The following is a 12,442-nucleotide window of genomic DNA, read 5'->3' as shown; positions in this document are numbered from 1 at the left end:
TGTCCAGCTATTGTTTTTCTTTGGAACAACACTTATGCCAGAGCACTGGAGAGTTGGCAAAGGGTGTCTTGTAAGGGCCAGCCATGTGGCCGCGTTTGCATTCTAAATCGAGCCCTTGCTGAACACACTGCAACAGTGGTCTTGTGCTGCAAAGTAACCACGTGTTTACACTCGCGACAAGACATGGACGATGACGTTTTGCTTTTGTTGCTGCTGCCCCGTAGTCTCAAGCGTTTCCTTTCATTTTTAGGTCCTTGTAGTTTTTTGACTGGACTTGCCAAAGGCAGGGAAACCACACACACACACTCAATGAAAAACTTTTATCGATGCCATTTGAACAAATAGAATATCGCAGATACGGCCAGTTGCTCTGACTGATTTTCGATTGGTTGAAAATGAGCATGTGCTGTCATCGGACGCTGGTTCACTTCCGGATAGGACGCTCAATTAGAACTTTTCTCTATTCCAGCATTGTCTATGGACACTAGGCGAGCATCACAGACGCTGACATGTTCACAATGTGATGCTGACGCTCGCTCATCTTCAGTGTTTAGGACGCTCGCAAGACGATCGTGGTAGCATCGTACTGTGAACCAGGCTTATCGTGCACCAGTGTAGCCAAGATTGAAACCATGACATGGCGACCAAAGCAGTGATTCAACGAACATGCGATCAGGGTCATTGTGTAGGGACACTGCAAAAACCTCAGGCTGAAGTGGAGTGTTTGGTTTATGCTTGTTTATTAGTGCCCTTGAGGGAACACGTGGCCTCTGGGTGATCGGCGTGGCAGGTAAAACATTTGTGTGGGTATTTGCACAGGCTTGGTGACACTTGGTTCTTGCAGCGACCAGCGTTGAAGAGTCTCGGCAGATTTTGGGTTTGCCCAAAGGGGGTTGGAGATGTTAGTGAAGATGCAGTTGCTGGCCTGGAGAGATGAAAGGACTGGTCGGTGTGTGTACAGTCTGTTGCTATGAGACCTTGTTTGCCACATGTATAGCAGGTGATAGAGGTTGCTGCGCGACCTGTGAAGCACTGAGCTCACAGGTGGTGGTTGATCATGTCCAATCTTGCACGGCAAAATAACGAAATGGTTTATCATATTTCAGCCAGGCTGAGGTTTGGTATTCCGAACTAGCTTGAGCGACTATAGACTGGTAGCCGATTAAGTTTGTAACCTCGAGCCAAATTCGCTAGTAGTACAGTAGCCATGTGCGCAGACCAAGCCTGAAATCACGAACTGATGTTGCGGACATGTCTGCGCTTTAAGCTGGAGATCGAGACTTTTGTTGCCATGGGGACACCACCCTTGTTAGTTGTTACTTCAGTAAGTATGGTGTACAATTCAACGTATTCACCTACTAATATCTTCCTCTTTGTCCTCCTAGATAGCATCCAGGATGCCGGTTGATCACTAGATCCAATTTCCGTCTATGCGTGGCGAAGAGATGTGTAAGGGCTAGGACAATATGATTTTGATCTTGTGCAGGAACGGGGACTGGTCGATCTAGATCGTCGTTTGTGTGGTGATCGGTATCTTGATGATGAGCGAGAGCTGTGGCTGCTGTCATTCTGGTTGCCACAACTGCGACTCCGCGTTCGGGTACGGTCCTCTCCTGTGGTGTGGCAGGAAGAGTCTGATTTGGATCTTGAACCAGTGGGGCGGAGCTGGGGGAAGAGGGGGAAATTACCCTCAATTTGTCATTGGAAAGCACTTCTCAACAGGAAATGCGTACTGAAAGCTCACCCTACTCCATGTACTCCGATGTCCTTTTATGCCCCCTAACTTGCAACTTGCGACTCGCTCCACCACCCCTGCGAAAGACTGAGACTAGGACTAATAGCTTCAGACATGCAGATACCAAAGCTTGTACTGCTGACTGGATCACTGTCTCTAGCGATGTGCTGTCAATTTGTATGGCCACGGTAGGCGTTTCCGTCGCCACCTCCGTGGATAAAGCTGCTGCTGGCTCTAGTTGTAGTAGCTCTGTCAGTAGGAAAAACAGCGTACAGTTGCTTAATCCATCCCCGTCTGGAACCAGTGGAGACAAGATGGTGTTGCTCTAGGAGCAAGCAAATTGATATGTCCAAAAGCGAAGCAATTTCTTCCAGAAACAGAGGAAGAGTGAGGGGTGAGGGGCGATGCTCGTTGGGTTGAACGATTACTGCACTTACTCATACCAAGAAAGCTACCAGCTATACAATGCTAACCGAACAATGCTACTCTGTCACAGTCATTTGTATTAATACATAGTTCACCGGCTACATGAACAATACAGAGCTTTGCTAGCGTCTGTAGTCTTCTACTCTTGATGTTAACCTACATTTACTATGTAAAGTAACCATTTATTTATTGTTGAAGTAATGATTACGGCATCATCTACGAAGAGAGTTGTAAATTTGTTGAATGAATAATATTGTATTGACTGTCTTGTGTTGTGTTTCCAGTGGATTGCAGTTGGGGTAGTTGGAGTTCATGTAGTGTTGAATGTGGAAATGGCAGCAGAACTCGGCAGATTAGTCAAGCTGCGACAATGAGTGGTCAGATTTGTACAGGACCATCAACTGAGATCTGCATAATCACATCTTGTATGATTACTGTTATGGTGGAAGTCACACTTGTTGCTTTGTGTTCAATGTTTATGTGATGTAGGTATGGCAACCAATCTAGCTGTCAGTTTAGGAGCAACAGTGACTATGAGTTCAGTCTTCCGCAAAACTGCTTCATCACCTGGCTTCTTTGCTGAATTAGCAATAGATGGCAAATCAAACCATGATTTTGTATTATGTGCTGCTACAGTTCAATCTTCTTATCCTTGGCTTCGTGTTGACGTGAAGAAAGAATATTTTGTTTCAAGTGTTCAAGCTGTTCTGTATTCTGGTAAACTTACAAGTGTCTATGTTTATGTTGGTAACAGTTTAACAAACAACGGGAATGACAACCATGAGTGTGGTAAGGCTCCAGATGCGACCTCTCTGATTTGGAGAAATGTTTCTTGCAGTCCACCAGTTTGGGGAAGATACATTAATTTACAGAGAAAAGTGGGAAGTCATTTTCTTCAAGTATGCGAGGTGGCTTTCAACTATGGTTAGATGATGTTGTGGTGTAGGTAGGTGTTGAATGAGAGTAAAATGTCTTTTTGTTGTAGAATTGGAGATTGCTATTCTAGACAATATTAAGCATATTGAGGGAAAAAGTGTGGCAGTTGATGAGAATCAAGATTACTCTAATCCTATTGATTGTGGTGTCAGTCCTGATGAGACCAACTTTAATGCTCTCTTGCAATGGAAACACAACATGACTATTGATGTACCACCTCCAAGTGCACAGAGTGTATATCAGGTGTATGAGAATGGTGTACAGCGGCTCTACATCAAGTCAGCTAGTGTCTCTTTTAAGGGCCTGTATACATGTCAATATACTGCAGCTAATGGCTCTGTAGTGTCAAAGTCATTTACACTGAACGTCAATGGTATAAATACAGAAACATAGTTGTGTTTAGTGTTGTATAGTAATTGTTTTGTTGTTTCTAGTAAACTGTGAATGGAGCTCATGGTCAGATTGTACATCGGCATGTAGTTTTGGTACTCGTACTCGTACACGAGCACGTCTTAAGCAACACAATGGAATGGACTGTGTGGGGTTGCCAACTGAGAAGTGTGACAGCAAAGAACCACCATGTAAGGACAGTGGGATTTGTGTGCTTGGTGTGTTATGGAGGTAAAGATGTAGGTTTGTTAATTGCAGCAACAAATTCTCAATATTGCAAAGTTAGGCATGATATCATGTCTTTAATTGTATACATTTCATCATCGTAAGACTTTCAGTGTAACAAACTTGCTTATAATGAAAGAGCACACAGAAAGATGTGGCTGCTACATACAGAATTCTCAATCAATGCTTGCCACGATTAGATCAGCTTTTTGTAGCCAGAGACAATTAGATGGAAGAACTATGTAAGATTGTTTAGCCTTGCATTTGTTGAATTTGAGCAATGAGTCCCAGATGCACATAATACGAGGTCTTGACATAGCAAAAGGAGCAGTTGGGTCTCTTGGAATTTTGTGATATCACGGTACCACTATAATGCAGTAACTTTAGACCAACATCAAGCAGCACAAGGAAAGCCAAAAGACTACAAAAAGATTTATGTAATAAATGAAAGACAAAGTAGGGATGACTGCGTACGTTAAGCTAGTGCTCGAAGAAATGGGGTCGAAACTTTTGCAAACAAGTAGGCATACTTTACATGTGAAACCAATCTTCCACAATTAATTTCCTACTTCACTCCTATCCAAACAGCCACCTTCAAAGCAAAGATGAGTGAAGTAGGGATTTAATTGTGGAAGATTGGTTTCAGATGTAAAGTATGAGTACTTGTTTACGAACGTCTCAACCCCTATTTCTTCAAGCACTAGCTTACTAGTACAGTACACAGCTATCCCTACTTTGTTTTTATTACCCGAGGCAGAAATTGTATGAAAACACAGTTGTGATAAAAAAATTTGATTTTTGCGTCATGAAACTGGGTAATGCGGTTTTTAGGTTGTAACACTACGTCGCAATGACCAGATAAAAACTACATGCTATTTGGACATGGTGGCATTTACATGTATGATCTATGCTATCATTATCTAGTGTTAATGCACAGTTGAACTTGTTGTGTAATACTAGTATCTGTTACTGTTTTATTATATTAAGCTTACGATATGATTGCAGGTGTACCAACAGCCGGGCAGTCACCAGGAGTTTCTTTTGATGAGTCGTCCGTGCAAGAGTTGAGTTGCACAGCTTCACAGTATTCTGGTCTGAGTGGAGACATTACATTTGGATGGTACAGAAAAGAGAATGGAATTGATTCAGCTATTGCATTAGACTCTCGAGTAACAACTTCAACGAATCATGATGGTTTGGGCAGATTTACTGGGAAATTGATTTTTGCACCTGTGAAGCGTTCAGATACAGGATTAATCAAGTGCAGGGCTTCTAACAAGTATGGTGCTAGTGATATATCTTCAGCTACATCAGTTGATGTCAAATGTGAGTTGGTTTGGTACCATTTCATGGTGCATTGTTATGAGTGATGTGTTGTTAGATGCTCCTGAAATTGTTAAAATTAGACCATCCAATCCAGTAGGAGTGAAAGGACAGAGTATCACTTTAAACTGTTCTGCTGTTGGTAATCCCTCTCCAGATTATGAATGGAGAGGTGGCAAAAGTGCAAAAGGATCTACTCTGGAACTAACATCACTTGAATTTAAGGATGAAGGGACATACACATGTATTGCTAGTAACACTATTGAAGCCGGTGCAAAGTCCAGTAGGGCATCAGTACAGTTGATAATTGAAGGTAACGTTCTTTTCGCACGTGTTTGTTGACATTTTGTATGTTTAGTTAACTATATGTGGTGTGTTTTAGGTCCTCCACAGAGATGTCTTGTGTTGTCAGTCAAAAGCTATAATGACTCTGAAGTGAATGTCAAAGTCAACTGTCTTGAAAATGGAAACTCAAGTGTAACTGAATATCGTATAGAATATCAGTTGGATGATGGCACCAGCAACATACTGTGGGAAGAAAGAGAATTCAGTGCTACTGATTCTCAACCGTTTGTTGTTGTTGGTCTCAGTTCATTTACAAATTACAGCTTTAGAGCAACAGCAAGCAACAGGCATGGCTATGAACCTGGAAGTTTGGCAGCTGTTAATGTGGTATCTGTGACTACTGCTGAAGGCTGTAAAGTTTTTTCTAATTTAAGGATTTATTTTGTGATTGTGTGATTTGCTGTATTTACTAGATCCCGGTTCTCCCAATTTAGTGAGTTTATCAGGAAATGCTTCTGCTCACTGGTTTGTTGTGTCTTGGTCACCTCCCAGTCCACCTAATGGTGTTCCTCGCTATTACTTTGTTTACTACAAACCAGTTGGTGTTCGTCAAGTGAGAGATGTGGATGGGTACAAGATACTGAATGTAACAGCCACATGGGCCAATTTGACAATGCTCACTCCATTTACACAATACAGTGTTGAGGTGGCAGCAGTGAACGTTCGGTCTCATGATGGTAAGGTGTTGGAAGGACAAAGAAGTACTGCCATTGTTGCCAACACATCAGAATATTGTAAGTTTTTATCATGATGTGGCTTGGTATACTTTACTTTGAAGATGTGTCGTATTCAAGTTAGTTGCTTGCAGGCAGAAGTATGTTACAGTAATGACAAGTATGTTTTTTGTTTTATTTATTGCTAGTGGTTTAGCACAATTGTCAGATTTGTCTTCATTGTAATAAAGATCAGCAAATACATTTGGTTGATTGCCTAGTAATGCATGGTAGTTGTAGTTACTTGTAGCACCACATTGTGTAACTTTCTAGCAGCCTATACGGTCCAACTATTGTGATAGGCACATATGATGTAAAGCAGTTTGAGGGCAATAGATGCTATTATATGTGAAACTTTTGTAGAAGAGTAGTGTTGCATACTTGTAGCTTGGGTGGCATGTACTTACTATGTATATGTATGGTTTGTAGAAGATTTGTAAGCAGCCATAATACACAGTACATGTTTGACAACGAACATACATAATACACAACATCAGACAACCAGTAAATGCTTATCGTCTTACTATCTGGTGTTGTCATGTGATTGATGAAAGGAGAAAATCTGATTCATCTGTTTGAAGATTGGTTGGCTACTTGTTGAGCCTAAGTACCTTTGTTAGTCAACATGTATTTTTTATGTACTCCAGGTTATTCTAGAGCATTAGAGCTGTTTTTGCTTTAAAAATACTGAAACCATAATCTGAGAGCAAGGAAATCTGATGGCAGATTACATGTGTTTGACTTGTAGTTTTATTTTGTCTAATATTGTAGTTTTATCAAATAAGTGATGCTCTGGTATTACCGTAATTACTGTAGTTTAGTTGTAAATAGAAAATGGGCCTGTTAAAACTGGAGCAACTAAATTAAGATGCAGCTGAAATGTGCATTTAGTTTTGACTTGTTGAATACTGACATTGCTTGATGTAATCATGATGTTGTATGAATGTGTCTGTAGTATATTGCTGCACTGTTAACTGACTGTGTTCAGACTATGTATCTGTTGTTGTTTTGTAGCTCCTGCAACTGCACCACATTCCCTGTACTATTCTTCCAATCCACCACATGCAGTCACTGTAATGTGGAGTGAACCTGAAACACCAAATGGAGTTATTAGATATTACATTGTTGAATACATGCTGTCAGATGGTACTGGAAACAGAACACGTTTTAATTTTGTGAAAGAGCATAGTCAAGAGATTGGTGGTCTAATACCTTCAACAAATTATAATGTCACAGTTCAAGCTTTCACAGTTGGTCTTGGACCAGCAGCATCCATTACTGTTATGGCAGCTGCTATAAGTAATTTTACTTTCAATATTTAGTATACTTTATTATTACTGGTTTCTCTTGATTTAGCACCAGCGCCACCTCAAAATTTGAGAAATTCCAATGTGACAGCAAGCTCAGTTACTCTACAATGGGAGAGGCCTATTAGCTTTGATGGTGCTTTTCAATACTACACTGTAAGCAAAGTTGTGTTTAGACGAGTAGATGCATGAATGCATGTGCATACATGCTCATGACTGCAAATGATTGTTTAAACTTTGCTGTGCAGGTTTACAACAGTATTGGTAATGCTTCGTACAGCAAGAGTCCCGACATTGAGAGTCGTGAAAACCTATACACCTTGAAGGGCCTCAAACCATATACTGAGTACAGGGTATATGTGACAGTAACGAATAACGCAAAGTCCAATCCAGAAAGTTCCCCTAGTAACATGATTATAGTGCGCACACTGGCAGCTTCTCCTCAGATACCAGACAAACCTTTACCTAGTAATGTTGCATCATCAACGTCATCTGTAGTATTTGTACCTCCTACTGTGAATGATGAAAATGGTCCAATAGAGTATGTTTTGACTTTTTCATTGTTTTGTGAATGTTTTAACGTGACAATATTTTAGATATGTTGATATTATTGTTTATGAGGGTACCACTGGATCTAAAGCTCCTTTGGTATCTGATGTACCACGTACTGTTGGACCGTATGAGCAAGAGGGCACAGACAACACATGGTATGTAACAGCTCGATACAATTACATGATTTACAGACAGAACATACAAGGGAAGCAGTTTACCATTGGAAACGATTCAACTTCTGGTGAAAACAATGAGTACAAAAATGTTCCACTTAAGTCTGATTCGACTTACTTTATATATATTCGTGTGGTTGCAATGTTGGATAATGGAATTGTGGTATGATGATATGTGGATTACTACATACCTTTGAGAAACCTTATATATTTTGATTTCTAGATGAAAGAAACAGCAATTGGTGAACCACTAAGTAAGATGATTATTGTTATTTGGTTTACCTGTAGTTCCATTACAGTAATATTGATTGTTTTTGACACGAAGGAGTTTTGACAAAGGCAGAAGAGTTACCATCAAAGGGAGGATCAAGTTCAGTGGCTCCAATTGCAGGTGCTGCAGCTGGTGGCATCATTTTTCTTCTATTGGTTATTCTTGCTGTTGTTGTTCTAAGGTTGTTTACTGTCAGCTAGGCATGTGATAAACCATGTAGTTTAACTGTAACTGTGTTATTTAGGAGACGCCGTTCAGGAAAAATGACTGACAGTGTGTACATTAACCAACAAATTGCTTTTTCGTCAGTCAAACAAGTGGAGAGTGAATATGACGAGGTTCCTCTCGCTCCAGTGATTTCTGGTGAAAGTCTATCAGTGACATCATATGAAGGCACAACTGCTGTTCTTCCTTGTGATGCTGCTGGAGAACCAAAACCAATCATCAAGTGGTTCCGCAATGGAAAGGAAATATCTGAGAAAGATGAGCACTTTGTTATTCTGGGAGATAAGTCTTTGCAGATTGCTAATGTCATGGCATCAGACAGTGGCAAGTATCAATGCACAGCGACAAACAGTTCAGGCATTGATGAACAGGTTGTAGACCTAATTGTACGTTCAGCCACTGAAACAGAAAAGAAACCAAATGTTTGGACATCTGCAGGTGACTGATGTGGTTGTTTGATGTACACTGATCAGTCTAAAGTTGTGTAATTTACTCTGTAGATACTCCATCTATAATGCCAAAAGTTAAGAGTCACCAATCACGAACCGGCCTTCATTCTATCAACCTTGAAGAATTTCCAGATTATGTGGCAGCTATGCATCAAGATCACAATGCTGGGATATCCAGTGAATTTAAGGTGTTGTTAGTATTTTAGTATCACTTTAACTCATATTTGTCCATAATGTATGTGATTTATGATTAGGCACTTGGAGAAATACAACATAATGTTTCAGCTGAAGTAGCCTTGGCAAACCTGTCACTGAATCGTTACAAGAATATTTTGACTTGTGTGTAACTTGTGAGGACCATTACTTTGCCTTCAGTATTGTAATTTTCAATGTGTATAGATGATCATTCTCGAGTTGTGCTGCCGGTTTTGTCAGGGATGACAAACTCTAACGGCGATTACATTGCTGCTGCTTTTGTTGATGTTGTTTTATGTGATGAATACCTAGGAATTAAGCAATTAACTGTTGTGTGAATGTATATAGGGATATCGCACTCCCAAGAAGTACATTGCATCTCAAGGACCACAGGAACATACTGCTGCTGACAATTGGCGAATGATTTGGGTGGAAAATGTCCCTACAATTGTGATGCTTACTCATTTGATAGAAAAGAATAAGGTGAATGGGTTTGTCATTATGTTACTCAGATTTGCAGAAGAATGTTTAAATTTTTAGATTAAATGTTATCAGTATTGGCCTAAGAACATGCATGAATCTGTGGACTACAATGGCCTTTTGGTCACGTTTTTGGAGAAAGATTCCTTTGCTGATTATGAAATTCGTAAATTCAGTTTAGCTTTGGTAAGTTTCTTAAGATGTCCAGTACAAAGAGTGTTGGTGCATGAATGGTTGATTGTGTTGTCAGGGTGAAGAGATGAGAGTGGTAACACAATACCATTACACTGCTTGGCCTGATCATGGTGTACCCAAATTTGCTACACCTCTACTGAGTTTTATCAGAAGAATCAATCGTGAATATCCTAAGAATCGAGGGTCAATGGTTGTTCACTGCAGGTATAGAGCTAGGGGTGAGTTTATGGTAAAAGCATTGCTTTTTCATGCAAATCGGGTTTCTAGTGCTGGTGTTGGTCGAACTGGAACGTTTATAGTTATTGATACAATGATGGAGAGAATTGAAGATGGCGGGCCCATTGATATCTACAGCTGTGTTGCATCTCTGAGGACAAAGCGTCAAGATATGGTCCAGACTGAGGTTTGTGCACATGCACTAAGGCAGTTTGGAACTTGTCAGTTGATGTCAAGAGTTTCTGTTGGTAGCTGTGGAGGATGTAATTATAATGCAGGGAGCTGTACGTACTACTAATTTGTATTGTACTGAAAGATATACACAAGGCATTAGTTTCTGTTTGGTAAATTTCAAGACTTATGAAAGCTGAGAAGTAGGCTTCTTAACTTTAGTTGGATGTTTTGCAATCTATAACAATTGACATAAGTACCCATCTAAACACATTATCCAAGCACCACAACATATTTCTTTTAGCAGTTGTATATAGAATATAGGTGGTTTAAAGAAATTGTTTACAGTCCACTGTGACAGTTTTCACTATAAGTTAATAATGGCAATGTCGTGTTGTTTACCAACAGGCTCAATATGGTTTTATCCACGATGCTGTGCTTGAAGCATTGACCTGTGGCAATACCCAGATTCCTGTTCAAAATCTTCGTACTGCCGTTGCCAAACTGTCGAAGAAAGATGCAAAGTCAGGCAAGACAGGTTTTGAACATCACTTTCAAGTAAGCAAAGTCTGTTACATAAGAGATGGTAATTGTTGCTATCATATATTGTATTGACATCAGGTGCTGCAAACAACAGGGCTACAAATGGATAAGCAGCTTTGTAAGGCAGGCTCACAGCCTGCTGTAACAGTGAAGAACAGATACCAGGACATACTGCCTTGTTTGATCATGATTTTTCATTGTTGTTGTATAGAAACTAATGTTGTTGTGGTTTACAGTGGATGTGCAGCGAGTTATTCTTCGTCTGGAGGAAACAGAATCCCAAGACAGTGAGTATGTGAACACTCAGGCTGGAGCCGACTACATAAATGCCAGCTACTTGAATGTATGACTATGCTATTCGTACATTATGTTAACAACGGTTGCAGTCGATACATTAACTTGTGGCTGTTTAGGGCTATCGTCATCGTGATGCATATATTACTACACAAGGGCCACTAGCTAAGACTACAGAAGACTTTTGGAAAATGGTGTGGGAACAAAATTGTGTGTCAATTGTCATGCTGGCGTCTTTGCAAGAAAATGGAGAGGTTGCTACAATTGACTACAATGATTGTCTGAAAGTATGGTGCATTTTGCTTGTGTAATTTTTGCAGGAGATGTGTCACCAGTATTGGCCAGCATCAGGCAGTGCTCAGTTTGGTCAGTACACTGTTCAGTTGTCGAAAGAGACAAATCTGGGAGAGTATGTGATACGCAAATTTAACCTGAGCAAGGTCAACAGCTATACTTAAAAGTGTATTGGCACTGAACGATTGACATTATGCGTGTTGTGTATGGGCAGGGTTCACAGTCAAAGATCATAACCCAGTTCCACTACACAGCATGGCCGGAGAACAGTAATCCCAAAACAGTAGAGCAACTGTTTGACATGCAGGATCAATTGCAAAAATGGCAGCAAGGGACTGGCAACAAAGCTATAATCGTTCATTGCAAGTGAGTACCAAATACAGTATGACTGATAGTATGTAGTAACTAGCCTGACTTTTATATAGCAATGGTGTTGGTCGCAGTGGAACTTTCTGTGGCATTCTGTCGCTTGTCGAGCTCTTGAAGGTAGAGGGCGTGGTGGATGTGTTTTTGAAACTTAGATCGATGCGAATTCAGCATCCAAAAATTGTGCAGACTTGGGTGAGACAACTAGCATGTTTAAGTGTACCATTTCACATGTCACGAATTTAAGAATGTTTGCCTCTATAGACACAGTATCGATTTATGTATGACGCCTTGCTGGTCTACCTTGACAACTTTGACACGTATGCCAACTTCAAGTAACTCTTCAGTTTGTGTAGGCAATGATTAGCTCTAGAACTTTTTGGCTAACCGTATTTTAGTCATGCTGCATTTTGTGCAGACGTTTGTGCTAATTAGTAGACATTGCTTTGTAAGTTAGGTTTTTGTAGTTAAGAATGATGCGTGGTAGCCAGGACTTTAGTAGTAGCTAGAACGCTGAATTGCCATTATTTTGTGCACTGTTTTCTAGTGTTTTTGAATTGTATAGGCTGTTGAACAGCAACCTTAGATCTAGAACATGAGACAACGTGCGTACATGGA

General features: G+C 40.3%; 2 protein-coding genes across 2 annotated transcripts; both read left to right on the top strand.

Moving 5' to 3' along the window:
* Positions 1-637: 637 nt before the first annotated feature.
* Positions 638-6,403, top strand: LOC134185365 (uncharacterized). Its single transcript, XM_062653144.1, has 12 exons — positions 638-774; positions 820-877; positions 1,487-1,654; positions 1,928-1,986; positions 2,480-2,586; positions 2,651-3,085; positions 3,147-3,470; positions 3,532-3,678; positions 4,718-5,038; positions 5,094-5,348; positions 5,418-5,732; positions 5,794-6,403. The coding sequence occupies exons 1-12, from the start codon at positions 638-640 to the stop codon at positions 6,129-6,131; spliced, it is 2,664 nt and encodes an 887-aa protein (XP_062509128.1). The 3' UTR covers positions 6,132-6,403.
* A 702-nt stretch (positions 6,404-7,105) lies between these two features.
* On the top strand, positions 7,106-12,442 carry LOC134185702 (receptor-type tyrosine-protein phosphatase delta-like). Its single transcript, XM_062653562.1, has 22 exons — positions 7,106-7,392; positions 7,450-7,556; positions 7,649-7,941; positions 7,997-8,288; positions 8,349-8,379; positions 8,451-8,577; positions 8,641-9,059; positions 9,122-9,258; positions 9,325-9,409; positions 9,470-9,552; positions 9,614-9,748; positions 9,806-9,931; positions 9,996-10,144; positions 10,208-10,343; positions 10,736-10,885; positions 10,949-11,048; positions 11,107-11,213; positions 11,284-11,418; positions 11,485-11,604; positions 11,673-11,824; positions 11,884-12,019; positions 12,089-12,442. The coding sequence occupies exons 1-22, from the start codon at positions 7,170-7,172 to the stop codon at positions 12,161-12,163; spliced, it is 3,318 nt and encodes a 1,105-aa protein (XP_062509546.1). The 5' UTR covers positions 7,106-7,169; the 3' UTR covers positions 12,164-12,442.

This window comes from Corticium candelabrum, chromosome 10, assembly GCF_963422355.1.
Source record: "Corticium candelabrum chromosome 10, ooCorCand1.1, whole genome shotgun sequence".
NCBI lineage: Eukaryota > Metazoa > Porifera > Homoscleromorpha > Homosclerophorida > Plakinidae > Corticium > Corticium candelabrum.
This window is presented reverse-complemented; position numbering and strand designations above follow the sequence as displayed.